At 48.1% G+C, this 19,715-nt stretch overlaps 1 protein-coding gene across 1 annotated transcript; it reads left to right on the plus strand.

Moving 5' to 3' along the window:
• The first annotated feature begins 6,955 nt into the window (after positions 1-6,955).
• CFAP45 (cilia and flagella associated protein 45) lies at positions 6,956-19,715 on the plus strand. The gene is made up of 11 exons (XM_063316909.1): positions 6,956-7,100; positions 8,097-8,276; positions 8,639-8,783; positions 10,794-10,964; positions 12,602-12,780; positions 13,443-13,572; positions 14,376-14,522; positions 14,746-14,859; positions 15,644-15,837; positions 18,438-18,662; positions 19,532-19,715. The coding sequence occupies exons 1-11, from the start codon at positions 7,075-7,077 to the stop codon at positions 19,605-19,607; spliced, it is 1,587 nt and encodes a 528-aa protein (XP_063172979.1). The 5' UTR covers positions 6,956-7,074; the 3' UTR covers positions 19,608-19,715.

Raw genomic sequence — 19,715 nt, forward strand, 5'->3', positions numbered from 1 at the left:
AAGGTGAAAGAAGAAAGTGCAAAAGCTGGCTTGCAGCTAAACCTCAAAAAAACCAAGATTATGGCAAGCAGCTTGATTGATAACTGGCAAATAGAGGGAGAAAATGTAGAAGCAGTGAAAGACTTTGTATTTCTAGGTGCGAAGATGACTGCAGATGCTGACTGCAGACAGGAAATCAGAAGACGCTTAATCCTTGGGAGAAGAGCAATGACAAATCTCGATAAAATAGTTAAGAGCAGAGACATCACACTGACAACAAAGGTCCGCATAGTTAAAGCAATGGTGTTCCCCGTAGTAACATATGGCTGCGAGAGCTGGACCATAAGGAAGGCTGAGCGAAGGAAGATCGATGCTTTGGAACTGTGGTGTTGGAGGAAAATCCTGAGGGTGCCTTGGACTGCAAGAAGATCAAACCAGTCCATCCTCCAGGAAATAAAGCCAGACTGCTCACTTGAGGGAATGGTATTAAAGGCAAAACTGAAGTACTTTGGCCACCTAATGAGAAGACAGGACAGCCTGGAGAAGATGCTGATGCTAGGGAGAGTGGAGGGCAAAAGGAAGAGGGGCCGACCAAGGGCAAGGTGGATGGATGATATTCTGGAGGGGACGGACTCGTCCCTGGGGGAGCTGGGGGTGTTGGCGACCGACAGGAAGCTCTGGCGTGGGCTGGTCCGTGAAGCCACGAAGAGTCGGAAGCGACTGGACGAATCAACAACAACAAAGTAGGCTACCTTCTGCAGCTGTTTTGTTCTTCCTCTTCAAAGCACCCCGCAGAATCTGGCCTCCTGTTTTTTTCAAAGCGCTCCTGGCATTCACCTTCCGGCTCAAACAGCCAGTTGAGAACTCCTCCGTTAAGTCGCCGGATTTCTGCAGTTAGCTGGAGGCTTATGTGTTCTTCCTCCAGAAACATTCTGAGAATACCTGCTAGCGCCCTTCTCCCGTCTTTGCCTCCTGGTTGGTGAGGTTCAGGCCCATTCCTCTTCTTGGTCAGGACACAGATTACAAGTCTCCAAAACTGTATTAAGAGTCACGTGCACAAGCGACATCTTCCCAGGTGAAAGGCCCTGAATGCACATACAAGCTTATACAGTCAATTTCACACAGGGCACGTCAAAATCGCATTGGCTAATCCACATCTGGTCATTTCTAAGCAGGTGGAAAATTCCCCCCAAAGTCTACCCTTGCACACATGTTTCATAATAGTGGCATTTCCATAATAAGCTACTATAAGGTTTGTCGACAGCAGCCGTTTCACAGTGTGGTGTGCCCAAAATGCACCTTGGCCCCTGCATAAGGATAGCGACCACTTATCTATTCTGTGCTGTTTTAACTAAATCGCATTGTCTGTTGGGCTAGGTCTGAACTTCATTATTAGTACTAAATTTCTCAGGAACCCCTTCAATTTCTTGGGGCACCTTCATCTCTTACACCAGGTTTTCACACTTTTTTTTTTTTTTAAACATTCTTGAGCAAACTTAACAATTTTTGTAGCATCATCCAGAAATTTCCCCCCCCCACTTCCTCTCCTAGAGTTTTTGACACTAGCACCTCTCTCTGAAGCAAGCAGCGTGTTGTGAGAACGTCAGGATTTTCTTTTTACAAGAGTGGAAAACCTCTCACGGAGCCAACCACCGATGGGGCACCATCAATACCGATACCAACAGACCTTTTATGTCCAGGCATGGAGACCAAACGCTAAACGGATCTTGCTTTTTGCAGCAGGAAAAGCTTCCCTGAATTTCACCATCATCTACCAATCTTACAAACGCTACAGCGTGACGTTTAATTTGTGAAATCGCTTCACTCGTCAACCTGGATAGAGAAGCTGTTGTTTTTTCAGCTCAGCCCACAAAGCCTCTACCGCATCACGGGATCTTGTCATCAGGTGTTATCGGGCTGTTGGGCAGTGGAACCTTTTCAATTCCTCACACTGCACCTTGTCCTAGCATTTTACTCACTATGATTTTACACACTGGCGTTATTAGGTTCCCACCAACCGTGTGTCGGCCCACTAGGCAGGTCAGGCCAGGAAATCAACTCAAGACCAGAACTACGCTTTATTGAGATAGGCTATAACAACAGAATCTTGCAAGGCTGATTGGGTTATACCTCCCCCCACCCACAATCAAGGTGGTGTGTGTTTGAGCCACTTCCAAATAGTATCTCCTTTCTCAGGGCTTAAAAAACATTTCGGTCCCCTTTGCCTGGGTAATGGTTTTTTAATATTTCCAACAAGGTCATCTCCCTTACTCTCTACGCTACGTGACTTTCCTTTTTCTGGGCAGTAAGTCCTGCTACTAAATCACTTTAGTTCTTCATCACTAGTATTATCAGTATGGTCCATAGGCCGACAGCTAGAATCCTCCTCTTCTCTCTCACCCCCAACTTCCAAACCTCGCCAAACTGGCCCATCAGACAAGTTTGCAAAACACAAATGTTAATCAAATAGAAAGCAGAATGGCATAATAAGTAGCTAAATGAGACGATCACAGAAAATAGAAACACTTCGCTTCTAACCCACACAACCCACATTCTCCAATTATAACAAGAGGAATAACAACAGGAAAGCGGCAGGCTGGGAGCGGAGTTGCAGTAAAAAATTCCAGCCACTGCAGGTGCTAGCGTACAATGTTTTAAAAAATATTTGTTTCGGGTATTTTTTTAAATCACAATTTCTCACGGAACACCAGTTGGGAAAGGCTGATCTAGACTATTAACACAGGAAAGCAGCAAGGAAACAGAATAATGCACAGGCAGCATTTAAAAGGTAAAGGTAAAGGTTTCCCTTGACATTAAGTCCAGTCGTGTCCGACTCCAGGGGGCGGTGCTCATCTCCGTTTCAAAGCCGAAGAGCCGGCGTTTGTCCATAGACACTTCCGTGGTCATGTGGCCGGCATGACTACACGGAACGCCGTTACCTTCCCGCCGAAGCGGTACCTATTCATCTACTCACATTGGCATGTCTTCGAACTGCTAGGTTGGCAGGAGCTGGGACTAGCATCGGGAGCTCGCCCTGTCATGCGGATTCGAACCGCCAACCTTCCGATCGGCAAGCTCAGCAGTTTAACCTGCAGCGCCACCACGTCCCAGGCAGCATTTACAACATACTTAATTTTCACTCTTTTTATTTTTGTAATCCTGCCTTCATTATATTTACAATTAACTCAAGGCAGGGAACATACCTGATACTCCTTCCGCCTCCTCTTTTCCCCACAACAACATCCCTGTGAGGTGAGTTGGGCTGAGAGAGAGTGACTGGCCCAAAGTCACCCAGCCGGCTTTCACGCCAGAGCTTTTGCAATCGCTTCTAAAGAAATTATTTTCTAGTAGGAGACTGAATACATTTTGAGTGCTCTCAGTCCATGCACTAAATATGTGCATAATGCTTAATTCTGAAAGGACTCTCCACCAGTGTGGCTAATTAAAATGACTGTCCATAGGGTGTTCTCTAGTTTGTTCCCAATATCAGATTCAGAGACTCCATTTTCTGCTACACACAGCTGTTCTTCTACTGAGGGAAAAGGCTTCTGCAATATGTCCCAATCGGCAGAGACGTACAGTACTATTGGTAGTCCTCACTTAACAACCATTTGTTCAGTGATGGTTCAGACTTACAACGCCATTGAAAAAAATGACATATGACCGGTTCTCACACTTTTGACCATCGCAGCATCCCCACAGTCACGTGAATACGATTTGGGTGCTTGGCAACCGGTTCACATTTATAACTGTCGCAGCGTCCCTTGGTCACGTGATTGCCATTTTCGACCTTCCGAGATGGCTTCTGGAGAGCCAAATCAACAGGGAACCGTGTGATTCGCTTAACGATCACACGGTTTGCTTACTGCCCATGATGATTTGTTTAATGATCGCCACAAAAAAGGTCGTAGAATCAGGTCGGATTCGCTTAATGATTGCTCTGCTTAGCAACCAAAAGTCTGGTCCCAATTGTGATGGTTAAGCAAGGACTATCTGTATTTAAGATCACAGTTATGTTTTGTTAACATCATGTTACTAAAATTGTTACATGTCAGTTTGCCGAACAGTCAACTGGACAGAAAGTCTGATTAAAACAATGTGTCAACTTAACCAAGTCAGGTTAAAACCCTGCCAACGAATGCACAATCCACACTCAGCTTGGTTAATGTTCACCTTGGACTCTTTAATGGCTTAGCTTGTGGTGCCAATGAATGTATGATTCAATACATTATGCAAACCCACGAAAATGGGTTCATTCACTGACCAATATGGTCAGAAAAAAAAGAGATATTTCTGAAAGACTGGAAACCTTATACGAGCTTTTTTTTTTTTTTTTGAAAGAAGAAAAAAATTGAACCGATGATGTCTGGATTTGGGAATTAAAAGGAGATGAAGAAGATGGGGAAAAGAGTAAGATGATAACTACTTGATAGAAAGAAGGGCTGAAGGCATAACTATAAGTTTTCTTTTTATTCCCTGTTCTATTTTGTATACTTTTACTGTATTGAAAAGGTCTAATAATAATTATATATATATATATATATATATATATATATAAATAATTTTTATTCTAATATATAACTAGAATATATATATATTATATTAATATATATATATATATATAATATTATATTAACATATTTACATATATACATATAATTCTAAAAATATATACAATATACAATATATATATATATATTATACATATTAATTCTAATAATATATATATTATTTTTATAACATGTATATAAAAAAGAAAATAAAGGCGGGATAAAAATAAAATAAAATAAAATGGGTTCATTCAGGTAAAGCAGCGGGACGGCAAAGCATCACCTAGATTTTAGCGTAATAAATATTTACGCAGGAACATGTACATCATGCAGAAATAATAGCAGTGTTATTAATACCTGTATGATCACACTCACCCGTTTGTTATTCACACATGCACAAGTCTAGGCAACACGCAGAGGCGCTACGGGGATCATGACTTGCCTTGAGCACAAACAACCCACACGGGGCTTCGGAGAGGGCTCCCCGCCTCGCAAGCTCCGTATCCAGGCAGGCGACGCGTCACTCTTCCATTATTGGATCTATGCGGACTCTAATGCCGTTGGAGGCGGAAGTGCCGCTCAGGACGAATTTCGCGCCTCGCCGGAAGCCGCCGCGTTTCGAACAAACAAAGCGGCCCCTCAGCGGCCGCTTTCTCCCTCCGTTCCCGCCCTGGCCGGAGACAGGCCGCGGCCGAGGCGGGGAGCGACGGACGGGAGGGCGAGGAGACACGTCACTTCCGCCCGCCGAGGCCCACTTCCGCCGCGCGACGCTCCCGTCGCCATGGCGAGACGCAGAGCCGGGAGCGCCGTTGCCGTGGCGACCGAGAAACACGCGGAGCCGGGCGGCGTCGGCGGCGGCAATGGTGAGACCCGCCGGGGCTTTATTTCCCCGCTTCGTCCGAAAGACGCCGGGCTAGTCTGCTAATGTAACATCCGACGCCGGGATGCCGTTAGATCCCTGCCTGTCTTGGGGCGGTCGTTCTTAGGGAAGCCCAAGTGCCCTCTGCACATGCTCAGAGACCCCTTGTCCTTTCCTTAGTACCAAATCATTACTTTTTTTAAAATTCTTTAATGTTTTTTAAACGCCTTTCTTGGCCTCAAAGCAGCTTTTTCGCGTTTGGTAATAATACAGTGGATAGAAATGAACGTGCTATTAGCAGAAGGATGCTTTAATTCATCAGGGACTCTCAGATCATTTCGACTTCGGTGTTTTAAATGCCTTTCAGATATCCCGTAGCTGGATACCTGCCCCACAGGTGTAACCAAGGCAGCCAAAAACTGGGTAGCTGCTTTCACACAATAGATTAAGATTAGTGAAGGTTAAACTTGGTTTATTTCTTGGTGGCTGAGCTGGTTTGCAAAAAACACCCCATTTGGTTAATACAGGATTTAAGGGTTGCGTTCTCACAACCCACTTAGCCTGCATCCAGGATTCACTGATTTTTCTGGATTCACACAATGCATTGAATCATAAGCTAACAAAATAGCCTCATATAACTAACTAACTAACTAAATACATACATACATACATAAATATTTTTCAAATTTCTATCACCACCCATCTCTCTCAAAAAGGGGAGATGATGATGATAATAATAAAAATAAAAATAATAATAATATACATGCATGAGAAGCCCTTATCTATATAATTGCTATTGTGTTCCTTTCTCTCTTTTTCTTTTTCTTCCCCCTTGCTCCTTTTTCATTTCTTTGTTTTGTTTTGTTTTTAAATAAATGCAAAAATAATATTATTTAAAAGAATACAGCGAGTTTACAAAACACTTAGCCAAAGGCTCCCCTTACCAAGCTTTGAAGGTTGTGCAAATGCAGCTGTTGCCTCCTTCCCGGATCTGATTCATCCCCTTGAGGAAATGCAGGAAATGATGGTTTTGGAATTGGGTTTACACTACCTGCAGATCCTGGCTGGGAGGTGTTACTGACTTGTGCTTCTAGGAACCAAGCCATTGTCTTGACATGTTCTGTAAACCGGGTGTCACGTTGAACCAGAATACAGTTTCTTTTTGAGCAGAACCTACCACAGGGACCATTATCCTATTGCTTTGGGTTACTCCGAGTTTAGGGTTTGAATGTGTGAATCCAGCTTGAGCATGTGAATCTGTGTTTGGCTCCCTTAATCACATCACCTCTGAGTCTAGCAAAAGTGATTCTTTTCAGAAGAAACTAAGCAATTCGGGAAACTTTTCCTGCTCGAATCAAGTCCCCGAAAGGGGAAATTCTGAATGAGCCACCATTTTATTCTCTTCGACTGTGATTGTTTGTGACTTTAATGCACATACACTCCGAAGGGCGTATATTAGCCATCCTGGCTTTTCTGGAGCACGAAGGCCTATGAATCAGGGAAAGCTTGCCGAGCATCAGGTTCGTGCATCTTCCCAACACGTGCCTTTGCACTCACCATTCGTTCTCCTTTCCCCACAGCCAGGCAGCGTGTGTTCGCTGGGCAGCTCGTCCAACACTTCTTCGGCCCGGGCCCGGTCTCATTCTCGCACCCGTTACCGGACCAAGGCTGCTAGTTCAGAAGTGGATGAGAGCCTCTTTGGGATTTCCAAGGTGAGGGCGAGAAGACTGCTGGGACCTGATTTTTGTAGCCAAAGGGTGTGTGTGTGTGTGTGTTTCTTTTAAGCCTCCCCTCTTGACCCCCTTCCTTCTGCATCTGAGTCATTGTGTACGAGATGGGCAGCAGAGAAATGTAATATTAAATGAAAAATAATAAAATAAAATCTAGAGTTGGTTCTGTCTTTGGGTGGGGGCGGTCCTTGAGCAACGTGTATTCATTGGCCTGCATGACTTAATCCACTTGAAAGTTTCCTGACCGTGAGAACTCTTAGGCCACGGGGCAACTAGTCTTCTGAAGCGGGTGGGGAGGGGGGCGTGCATCAATGGAGGTCTTCCAGCAAAGGCTACACAGCCATTTGTCTGGGATGGTCTGAAGGTTTGGGCAGGGGGTTGGGCTAGAAGACCTCTGAGGTCCCTTCCAACCTTACAGTTTTATGATTCCATGACTCTGCCCACCTATCCGCCCTGCCGCTAATTCTACCCATTCCAGAAGTGCTATCTAGCTGGTTTGATGCAGTTCCTGCAAGGGAGTTGTTAAGTTTTTCTAAGTGTTAAGCAGAGGACAGCAGGGGGGGAACCTTGCTCCAGAGGGCAGGCACTGCTGCAGAGAAGGCGTGCTTCTGGGGTCCCAGTGGATGACATTGTTCAGTCGAAGGAACCCCGGGCGCAGCAACCCTGCAGGATCGAATTGGCTGGCAGATGTTATGGGAGGCGGTCCCTACCTCAGGTAACATGTCCTTCCAACTGTATGAAGCTGTCTCTGAGCACATGCCTCCCACTCCTCAGCACACCGTAGCTATTACCAGCTCAGGTGTTCCCTCGCTGAGATCCCATTCCTAATCCATCCTCTGGCTTCTCCTCTCTATGTGCCAACTCCATCACACCCTTTCTACGCCCCCGAGCAGGCGTGTGCCAGGGTGGAAACCAAAGAAGGAAGGAAAGCGAACAGGACTGCTGATGGTTGCTAAACACATTTTCAATCCCTCCCAGGGATTCTGGCTGCCGTTCCGAGCCTCTTTCCCCTTCCTTGCAGAATGTTCAGCTGTCCCGCGCTGGCAGCCCGATCGTGGTCCTCCACGACCTTGCAGCGGCAAGAGGGAAGTCTCTCGGATGGGGCCGCAAGCCCGAGACGATCCGACTCATTACTCGAGACCTCATTCGGGACCTGGTGTAAGTCCACGGTGGCCCTTCACCCTGCGTTCAACCCTTGCTTTGTCCCTTCTCTCTGCAGTTCCCTCTAGGAGGCAGCAGGGAGGGTACAGACCGCGGTGGATATACAAGCATTATGTCAAGCTAGAACAGTGTTTCTCAACCTTGGCAACTTTAAGGCGGGTGGACTTCAACTCCCAGAATTCCCCAGCCAGCCATGGCTGGGGAATTCTGGGAGTTGAAGTCCACCCGCCTTAAAGTTGCCAAGGTTGAGAAACTCTGAGCTAGAAGTTTGATGTTCCCTGTTTGACCGTTATTTAACTTCATAACGACTGTGCGGAGAGGGTTAGTGAATGATTGTCCTCTTTTCCTTCTCCTCACAGCGTCCCCACAGTGGACCCCTCGGGAGAATCCCTGATCATCGGTCCTGATGACTTTCGGCGCATCAAGGATTCCTCTCGGATCCTGACTAAAGAGGAGCGTGAGGCTCAGGAATCAGCCATCAGGGCCGAACGCGAAGCCACCATAGTATGTCAGCCCCCTCCCCCTTGCTGCGGGGTTTGCGATTGATGGCATTCATGCCCACACACCCCTTTGAGTCTGCGGTGGGGGGCCCGCAATCGCCAGATACTGGGCACGATGTCATGATCCAAGCCCTGCCCGCCATCTTGCTGATTTTGACCCCCCCCTCCACCAACTGATATCCCCAGCCCCAATCCTGATTTTACCCTCAAAACAAAGTCAGTGTTTAACAGCATTCATCTAAATCAGTGTTTCTCAATCTTGGCAACTTTAAGTAGTGTGGACTTCACCTCCCAGAAGTCCCCAGCCAGCCATGGGAGTTGAAGTCCACCCATCTTAAAGCAAGCTGGCTGGGGAATTCTGGGAGTTGAAGTCAACCTGTCTTCAAGTTGCCACGGTTGAGGAGCTCTGGACTAGCCTGACCAAAGATGCAAGACTGAAGGGGCATTTTTTGCCTCCCTCTCAAAGGTGAGGCTTAACCCCTTTTACACAGAAGGCACCACCTGCTCCTCAAAGCTTCAGTCCTTTCAACAAACTATGGTTTACCAATAGAGGTTGTGGCGACAGCGGTCCCACCAAGATGGCAATGCCTCTTCAAAGGGACGTCGATGGTTGTCAGTTTGGGGGCTAATCTGGATTCAGTCGCTCTTAGCTCCAAACACACAGGATTTCCAGGCCTTTGCTCCACCTTCCATGTCCCTGTTCCTTTGACTTTTTGGAAAGAAACTTTTATCTTTTAGCCAAGAAACAAAGCCTGGTTTGGCCTCTCTCTTTTACCTTTTTATAACCTGCTCTGAGCTGTCAGGAAGCTGATTTGCAAGTTATTCCTGCGAAGGCTGGTGTTTCTCTCCGTCACATTCCTACATGCTAAATCATCACTCGCTTTAGCGTCGATATATATTTGTTTATGATATAGTGAAGTAGAAACAACTTCAACAGCAGCAAAAAAGAAATAGAGTGGTGATTATCATTTTTTAAAAAAAACAAACCTCATACTCTACAGTGATTAAAATACAGATAGTCCTCACTTAACAACCAAATTGGAACTAGAATTTCAGTTGCTAAGCGATGTGGTTGTTAAGCAAATCCAACCCGATTTTACAACCTTTTTTGCAGCAGTTGTTAAGCGAATCACATGGTCGTTAAGCAAATCACGCAGTTCCCCTTTGATTTTGCTTCCTGGAAGCTGGCTGGGAAGGTCAAAAATGGCTATCACATGACCACAGAATGCTGCGACATTTGTAAGTGCGAGGACTGGTCATAAATCTGGGTTTAGCATCGTCGTAAATCTGAAGCTCGCTACATGAGTAGTTGTTAAGCGAGGACTACCCGTAAACTAAATTACGCTATCCTGCCAGATACCCTCCACCAATAAACTAATTTTACAGATGAATAGTATTTTGCATCGGCTGACGTTTCTGAATAGTCTTCAAGTACATCCCATCTAAATCAAGGCAACTTTGACTCTAGAAGTCACTGGCGGATGGATGCCAGTGGGCAGTCTGTCGTCCTCAGTAGCTACTGTATCTACCAAACTGGGTGGGTCACATCAAAGAAAGAACTGCCAACTTGTTTTAAATTCTCCAACTGCTCACCTGGAGGCAACCCTCAACTTGCCACAGGTGACCAGGTAAGGCAGCAAATCGTAATCCAAGGATCCTCTCCCTGAGTGATGCTTGGTTATATTCCAGCATGTTGGCTCAAAGCCCCTCTGTTAAGTGGGTTTTGTCTTCCAAGGTAGGGTAGGTGCCGGTAGATGAAGAAGGAGCATCATTATTTTCCCAGATTTTTTTAAAATCAATTTTAGTGCCTCATTTATCCTGCCTCCCTCTCTCCTTCTGACTTTATTATTGGTTTTATCAGTTCTGATCCTGGCCAGAAGCATTTCCTTGGAGTCTGGCAGGCCCGCTTTCAAAGAAGGAAGTTGGAGGCGTTTCCCCAGTACGAGTCCAGGCTGCATCGCCAACCCGAGTCAAGGGCACGCGCCCAGCTGGCTCTCTCTCCTTCTCGCCCCAGGTTGCCGTGAACGAGCGCAAGAAATCCATGAAGCTCAAGGAGATCCTACGGAAGAAGAACGAGAAGCTGAATGACCTGGAAGAAGAGGCGAAGGAAAGAGCCCAGTACCTCTTGGAACGGGCAACCAACCTCCGCATGGAGCAGGAAGACGAGATCAAAAAGCTCGGCGAGGTGGGCATCGGGCTGGCGGTGTCATGAGTGAGGATGGCGAGCAGGGGGCTCCCATCCAGGCTGTAAAGCGCATGCGTAGCACTGAGGAATTAGGTGGCCATTCAAAGAGACACAGATCGGGCCCGCCTTAACCTTTGGGGTTTATATGTCTGGGTTTTCCCACGCTTCTTCAGTTTGTTAGGATTTTCTGTTATGTAGCAGCAATAAAACACTAGAGACCTGTTCCTTGTCTCAGTGTGGTTCCTGGCTGTTAGGACAGGCGGAGTGTAGAGCGGGAAAAGAGAGCCAGCTTTGTCTAGTGGTTAGAGCAATGGGCTAGAAACCAGGAGGCTGGGAGTTCTAGTGGAGTTCTAGTCCTGCCTTAGGCCTGAAAGCCGGCTGGGTGACCTTGGGCCAGTCCCTCTCTCTCAGCTCAAGAGCCAATCAGGCGTGTTAGGAGAGTTCTAGTCCCGCCTTAGGCCTGAAAGCCAGCTGGGTGACCTTGGGCCAGTTACCCTCTCAGCCCAGCCCACCTCACAGGGGTGTTGTGGTACATTCGCCACCTTGAGGTATTTATGAAAATAATAAAGGCGGGATAGAAAATAAATAATAATAAAAAAACCGTTAGGCACCGGCCTTAGATTGACCAACTGGCTTGTTCATCACAGGTGACCAGGAAGTCTGCACAGGCGAGCATCCCTGGCGGGCCTAAGGGGGCCAAATCATTCTGAAAAGAAATGGCGTTTTTCCTCTGCTGCTTGAGCTGCTTGAGGATAGATTTGGCTTTTCTTACTTTGCTACTGGCCTGCCTGTCCCAATTAGCCGCAGACCAGCTTTCTCCCACGTCAGGAGCATTAAAAAGACAGGCTGAAAGCCAAAACAAGAGTCAGGCTGGTGCTTATTGACAAGGTGCAAGTTTCCCTTCCAAAGAGGAACTTCAGAGGGGATGGAAATATTAATGCTAAGAGACCCCTCTCTATGCAAATAACAAGAAAGTCATTAGCTCCATATAATCCAGCCTTCTCCTAAAATGGAATCAAGGGACTCTTTAACATGCCTTGATGCACCTTTCCCTTTTCAGCACCTTTGCTTGCTCTGTTTCCTCCATCCCCTCTCTTTGTCTTCCTCAAGACGTTCAGTTCGATAACTGTGATGGGCAGAAGGAATAATCCTGAGGAGCAGGAGGAAGAGCTTGCAAGCAAGACAGTGGTCAGAGAAAAGAAACCTGAATCCGGGCCAGAGCTGTAACCTGAAAAAGCATTCATAAAAGACCCACCCTAGTTCTCACGAAGACGGAGGGAGGGAGGAAGTGCATTCAAGCTTTCAGGATTCTGTTGCTGTCACCTCATAATAAATGTAGTATTTGCATGCGTGCCTTTGGTCGCCTAATCTGGTCTACCTGGAAGGGCTGGCATCAGTCTTGCAACCCTGGGAGTCAAGTTTCTTTTAGCTGACTGTTGGTCGCAGCTCTTCCTCCCATTCCTCGAGTTTATTCCTTCTCCCCATTATGATAGCCACCCATTGGCATTAACCGGGAGAAAGAAACGTGGGACGGAGACCCTGGCATCTGTGATGGACCTCAGAGTATTTGCGTGTTGCCCTTTGGAAAGTGGCACAGCCTTAACGGGAGCCTCCCTCGCCTTCCTGTCTCTCGGCAGATCATCCTGGAAGCCAAGTGCCATGCCATCCGTGACGCTCAGATCCTGGAGAAGAAGCAGGTTGAGAAGGAGCTAAGCGAAGAGGAGATGAGGTTAGCCAAGATGATGGAAGTGGAGAGGCAGAAGGCTAATCAGATGCAAGACGAGCTGCAACAGAAGAGGAAAGAGGAACTGTACAGGTGGGCTGTTGTAAGAGGCCTTGGGCTTCTCTGACCCAGAACGGCGGCAGTGAACCTGCAAACAAATAAGAGTTCATTTAAAGACAAAATTTAAAAAATAACCCTAGTTTCAGGAGAGCACCACCTCCTGCCATATTTTAGTGCAAGAAGTGGGGAGATTTCAAGCAGCAGGCAACTTCTCAAGAGGTTTGAGGTGAAAGCCAGCAAGTTCCCACAGGGAGGGGAGGGTCCAAAGGACTCCAGTCCCTCAACTGAAGAGGTCTAGAACCGTCTTTCTCAACTTTGACAAGTTTAAGAAGGGTGGGCTTCAACTCCCAGAATCCCCCAGCCTTCATGCTGGCTGGGGGATCCTGGGAGTTGAAGTCCACAAACCTTAAAGCCTGTTGGCTAGGGAATTCTGGGAGCTGAAGTCCATACGTCTCACAGTAGCCAAGGTTGAGAAACCTTGGCCTAGAAAGCCTGATGCCCTTCAGCCCGTTGCAATCCCTTGGGTGGCGATGAACGTGGAATCTCGCAATCCGCAGCTGGGCTTCCCGTTGGAGCAAGGGTAGGGAAGGAAGGACGGCTGGGACTGAAAGGGACTCGCCCCTTGGAAGAAGAGATCTGCCATGCCTCAGGGGCAGGCGGCTTCCATGAAGCCCCTTCTCCACCATCCTTTCTAGGGGGAGGCGCCACCTCGTTCAGCAGATTGAGAAGAACGAGGAGCTGCGAGCCCTGAAGGCTGAGCAACGTGACCAAGAGGCCCAGGACATGCTGGAATACCTGGAGCGGCTGCAGTTTGAAGATGAGAGGGTAAGGCTGAGCAGCTGCTGGGCAGGGAGACGCCGTCGCTCAGGGCTGGAGAAGTTGCTTGGCAGACCGAAGGCCCCAGGTTGAATCCCCAGCCCCGCTGGAGCAGGCAGAGGCATCCAGGAGATGCAACGCAACGTACCCAGTACGTCACAGTGGAAACCCCAGACTTTCATACTTCTGTCCCGGTGTCTAAGTCAGGTATGTGAGTCACGGGGCTTGCATGCAGACACTGCAACGCATGTTTTGTCATTCAGCACTGTCAATCTGACAGACCACCCCACGCACAGATATTTGTGCTAGCAGGTGTGGGAAAAGACCTTATCTGCCGGGGGATCCTGTCTTGCGGCTCCTGCTAGTCAGAAGAACATCAAAACAGCTAGATGCTAAGCCACAGTTTGCTTAACCATGTTTATCAAATGAAGTACCATTGTTGGGGCTGGCACAGCAAGCCGTGCCAAGCGAGGCGGGCCAATTACAGCTTAGTCCATGTGAACCCGGCTGAAGTCTGGCTTGCAAAGACCTTGCTTTTTAAGTTTGTTGATTTGTTACTTGTCCATGTATGATGTTTTATTGCACCCTGTGCAAACTGTCAGAGGTTTGGTGGCCCCCAACAAGACTTTTCAAAATTAGAAGCAAGCACTAAAACCCTTAGGAAATGGGGTGGGGTGGAATTTCAGACTGCAGGTTGTTGTTTTGTTGGCTTACCTGACCTTTAAGGGAAAGGTGATCACCTCCAAGTGATGAAAGATTTCAGGACAGGTGAGGGCCTGTGGGAAGCTTATCAATCTCTGGTGCTTTTCCAGGAAATGGAGCGCCGCAGGTCAGAACAGTTGAGGATCCAGGCTGAGATCAGAAACATCAACGATGAAAACCAGAGGCGGAAAGATGAGAAATTGAACCAGGAAAAAATGGCTGACCTGCGGGTGCTGGAGTACCAGCGGCAGAAAATGGTACAGTGTGGGTCACCAAAGGCGGCTGAGCCAGCCTAGTGGTTGAACGCTTCTCTGCTTTCTCCCAGTGAAACATCAGGTTCAGTTGTTGGGAAGACTGGACAGGGCCTTTTCTGGTTTAGCCCCCAGAGAGTGGAATTCCCTTCCCCAAAGGGTGAGGTTGGCCACATCCCTGAAGGTGCTGAGATGAAAATCTCATGGGTTTTTTTTTTTCCTACCGCAGGCACGGGAGGCTGAATTTGAGGCTGAACAGGAGAGGATCCACCGGGAGAAGGAAATGGAGACGGCCCGTCTGCGGGCGTTACAAGAGAAAGCACAGGATCACCAAGCAGAGCAGGTACGGTTTGGTATCAGGGCCTTAAACCTGGATTGCCCACCTTTGGGTACCCAAAAGCTGGTCACCGAGCACTGTGTGCCACTCAGCCCCGCTCCACGCATCCAAAAGTGTCTGTATGATAGCCGGTGAAGGCAGTTCCCAGATTTGATTTGATTTTTTAAAAATCCAAGCAGAGAATGTCTAGCTAAGTAAATTGTTGTAAACCGCCCAGAGTCCCCCAATGGGCGGAGATGGGCGGGGACAAACTGGATGGATGGATGGATGGATAGATAAAGCCATAAAACGTTATTCCTTGCCAATGAAAAACAGGACTGTGTCACGCTACAGCCGGTCTGCTCTTAGCCAATAAATTGGCAATTATCAGCAGAAAACAAGCTGCCTGGGAGGGCTGGCCTGTTTTTTGCCAGCAAGCAAGGCATGAAACCTGCTTTTGCCATGTCTAAGCATCTGCAGTGATGTCACTGTCTCCTTGCGGTGGCATCACATTCCAGGCACCTACAGGAGTGACGTCACTACAGGGCAGGGCTTGCTCTGACTTGTCCTGCTGTGCTGCAGACATCCTACACGGATCCGGATCCAGATCCAGGCAGGGATTCAGGCCAGATTCTTTAAAACCCAAGTGTAGTGTTTCTTGGCTGGCTGGGGAATTCTGGGAGTTGAAGTCCACGCATCTTAAAGTGGCCGAGGTTGAGAAACACTGGCTTAGCCTGTAGCAGAACCTTGACATACCCACGTACCCATCTAGAAGTATCCCAAACCCTGCTGATGCCTTCCGCCTCCACAGGATGCCCTGAGGGCCAAGCGCAACCAGGAGGCCGCCGAGCGCGAATGGCGCCGGAAGGAGAAGGACACCTTGCAGAAGAAGATCCAGACGGAAGCCATGTTGAAACAGAGCCGCCTGGAACAGGTGGCTCAGAAGGAGCACAGTTTGGCTGTGCAAGTGCAGCGGGACCGGGCTGAGTTCGAAAGGATCGTCAGGTGGGGGAACGGGCCACCTCTTTCACCTTCCTGCCATGTTTTCATGGGACGCGGTGGGAATAAACCGTGATGGTCTCCTTGGATTGTGGGAGGAAGTGATTGGTCTAGCACAGTGTATCTCAACCTTGTCCACTTGAAGATGTGTGCACTTCAACTCCCAGAATTCCCCAGCCAGCACCCATGGCTGAGGAATTCTGGGAGTTGAAGTCCACACCTCTTCAAGTGGACAAGGTTGGGAAACACTGGTCTAGCAGGTCATTTGGTCTAGTGGTTAAGACAACGGGCTAGAAACCAGGAGACTGAGAGTTCTAGTCCCGCCTTAGGCATGAAAGCCAGCTGGTGACCTTGGGCCAGTCCCTCTCTCTCAGCCCAGCCCACCTCACAGGGTTGTTGCGGGGAAAAGAGGAGGAGGAAGGCGTATTAGGTATGTTCCCCGCCTTGAGTTATTTATAAAAATAATAAAAGGCAGGATAGAAAATATAATAATAATAATAGTAATATAATAGTTTCAGAGGATGGATTATCATCTAGCTAGCAGGGCGTTTTGCGAGCATCTTCCTTGGCCCTAAAGTAAAAGAACCGCTGAGGGTGAGGAACTCCAAAAAAGTTTGGCAACTTTTTACGGCCAAAGCGTCTGATTTATGTCCCCTGATCCCGGCTACATCGTAAAGCTGCAGTTCCATGTTCTGGCCACCAGTGGCACTGCATCACAAACAAAATTAGCCTAATTATTCATTCATGCAAATATTTGGTTCCCACCCTTTGGCATCACTCAAGACTGCTATCAATAAACTATCACATAAGTTTCGGGGGGCGGGGAATATAATACAAAATCTTCACACCAGGTAGACGGGCAACAGAGTCATCGGATGACAAGGCGTCTGATCAACCAGCTGAATAAGAAAGCCTTTTCCCCGATGTGTTGAAATGTTGTAAAAAGAAATCCACAGGTACTCGTAGGACACCGAGTTCGGCCACCGAAGGGCCAGAGAAGGTCTCTCCCTGCACAAAATGGGCCGAGAAGTTTGGAGTTCTCGTTGTCAGAGAACTGTTTCTGGGCTGCTGGGATTGCAAAGAGAAGCTTTGGGCGTCTTCAGAAGCTGGCCTGGCAGGTGCGCTGGGTGGAGGTGCATCTGCCAAGGATCTGCTCTGCCTTTTTTCCTCCAAAAAATGATTTTAAAAAAAGCGGGGGGGGGGGGCTTGTAAGGTACAAAGCAATATCCCCCAGTAGCATTGTGTTGATTTCCAGCGATCCCTTCTGGGTCCCAGACAGGCAGCCTAAGGCATTGCTTATGAAGAAGTCCAAAAATAATAGCAAAGGAGGTAGAGATTATCTCAGAAACTAGAGCAGGTGGTGGGGGAACAGCTCACCCTCTGATAAATGGGTGCTTTCTGACTGGATCCAGGTTGTAAATGGGCAGACTTTCCCCCCGAATGAAAGTAGGGGGTCTCCAAATTGGGCTGGTTGGGGATATCGTTTGCCCTTCAAAGTAGGCCAGATCAAGAGACAGACACGTCAGGGATACCAGAAATGCTCTTTATTGTAGTAAAGTAGACTAACAGAATCCTGAAAGCCTATCCAACTTCCTCTGTGGCTTCAGCTTTCCAGATTCTGTTATAATACCCTATAACAATAAAGCAACATTTCCTGAATCCGCATCGGACCTGTGTCTTGACCGGCCATATCTCAAAAGGCTGACATTCGTCTTGGAAACCCGTCCAAGCTCCCTTCTGTTCCATCTGATACAAAGCAAAACCCAGGTGGGCTTATTTTCACTTCAATCTCTGGACTGAAAAAAATCAGCAGGAATCGGGTCTCCCTTTTTCCGACTCACATTTCATTAAAAAGCATCAGCTTTTGGGAGCCGCAGCTCAGATGCATCTACGTGCCTCTTAAGAAAGCTTGTTAGTCAGAGAAGGGGCTACCAGACCTTGATTTTTGGCCAACCTAGACTAACTCGGCTCTCCTACGAAGCAGGGGATGGGGAAAATGCTCAGTGCTTCCAATGGAGGAAGAGGACAGGACGAGGGGTCTCCTTGATTGAATCCTGTAGTTTTTCTACCCCATCGGGTACTGTAGAACAAGGATGGACTGAAAGGTGGATGGAAAAGCAAGGCCCCAAAAGTAGGCTCAGGGAGGAAAATAACACAAATAGCCTTAACTTCCATGGAAACCAGGAGGATTCAGTTTTCCTGGCGGGGGAATTCAACTGAAGGTGTTTCTATAATCTGAAAACTGACCTAGATCTTGCTATTCTAGCGTCTTTTAACGCCCAGGTCCAGATGGTTGGTGCTTTCATATGTTATTTATTTATTTTATTTATTTACCATATTTTTATCACCGCCCATCTCCCCCACACGCCTTTCCTGTAATCTCCTTGCAAGAGACCCAGATCCAGCTCACCCTCCCCAGCACCGGCTTCCCCGAGGTCAGCTCCTGGAAGGAATCGGCCCCTTTCTTAGGATCCATTCAGTTGGGAGGCCCGTTCTGGTTGCTCCGTCTCTCCAGCGTGGTGATTTGCAGACGAACGCCTTGGTAGGCCATCGGCAGCGCCTTGCCGGGGCCCAGGCCGACCTCTGCCTCTGCCTCCCTTCCCTAGGGTTCAGCGCGAGCAGATTGAGAAGGAGCGAAAGGAACACGAGCGGCGGGTGGCTCTCCAGATGAACCATGCCGGCGAGCTGCGGCGCCAGGTGCGGGAGCACCAGCAGAAGCAGGTGCAGGAGCGCATCGCCATCTTCGAGGAGGGCAAGCGACTCAAGGAGGAAGCTCGCCGGCGCAGCGAGCGCCTCAACGAGATCAAGCGGAGGAAGCTGGACGAACTCCGGTGAGTAATCAACTCCGGGACCGGCAAAGCTGTCAGTGGCTGCTAGTTAGGATAGTGTATCTCTGTAATGGTATGTGGGAAAGACCTTGGGAGACGGGGCAAAAAGATGCTGCCTAGGGATTGGTCAGATAAGAGGCGGCTGAGCCCTCGGCTGCATAATGGGAGGGGAGGGAGGCTCAGGAGGGACCCTCCCTCGTTTCTCAGGCTGTAAAGGAGACAACGGGAGAATTGTACTTTCAGACTTGCCAGATTCTGTCAATGTAGCTTTACAATGAAGTAGAATTAGCTCATCTGGTCGTGTTTCCTGTCTGGTCCACCTGGGAAGGCTGACAATCTCTAAGCATCAGTTGCTGGGGTGGGGCTTCAAGGTAGGCTAGGTCAGGACACAGACATCGCTAGGATTATAGGAATGCTACTTTATTGTAGTAGGGTATGATAACAGAACCTTGCAAGCCTGCCAGGTTTTCATATACCAAACACAATCAAAGCAGGGTTATCTTGAATCTCTTTCCCACGCTACCTACTTTCCCAATCCTGGGATGTCATCTACTGTGTCTTGTAGCTGTTAATGCTTCTTGCATCCCTTCGCCAATGTTACCTCCATCTCCCTCTACGATTCTCCTCACGTTCTCCCCCTATGCTTCCATGGACACCTCTGCTGACCATTGTGAAAACAGAGCCCCAGGTGGGTTCCTGCAGGGCTGTTCTTTTTCTTTACTGGTGAATTGGGAAATCCAACCCGCTCTGCAGGGAGCAAGTTACACCCTCCTTCGTCCCTCCATGAGGACTAGGCCCTTGTTTCTGCACCTGTCAGGCAGGAGCACACCTCAATCGTTGACGATTTTTCCTTGTTCTTTCTGTCTCCACAGAGCTGCCGGCCTCCCAGAGAAATACTGTGCACAGGTGGAACGCAAGGCCTTTGTTCAGTCGGCCCCAGTCCACTGAGTAGGGAGACGCTTCCCTAGACACTTAATCAGCCAACTCTTAACACATAGCCTAGATTTTTATTTTCTTACCCTCCCAAACTCTTTTATGAATAGATCTATTTCTGGA

Source organism: Candoia aspera, chromosome 17 (genome assembly GCF_035149785.1).
Source record: "Candoia aspera isolate rCanAsp1 chromosome 17, rCanAsp1.hap2, whole genome shotgun sequence".
Lineage (NCBI taxonomy): Eukaryota > Metazoa > Chordata > Lepidosauria > Squamata > Boidae > Candoia > Candoia aspera.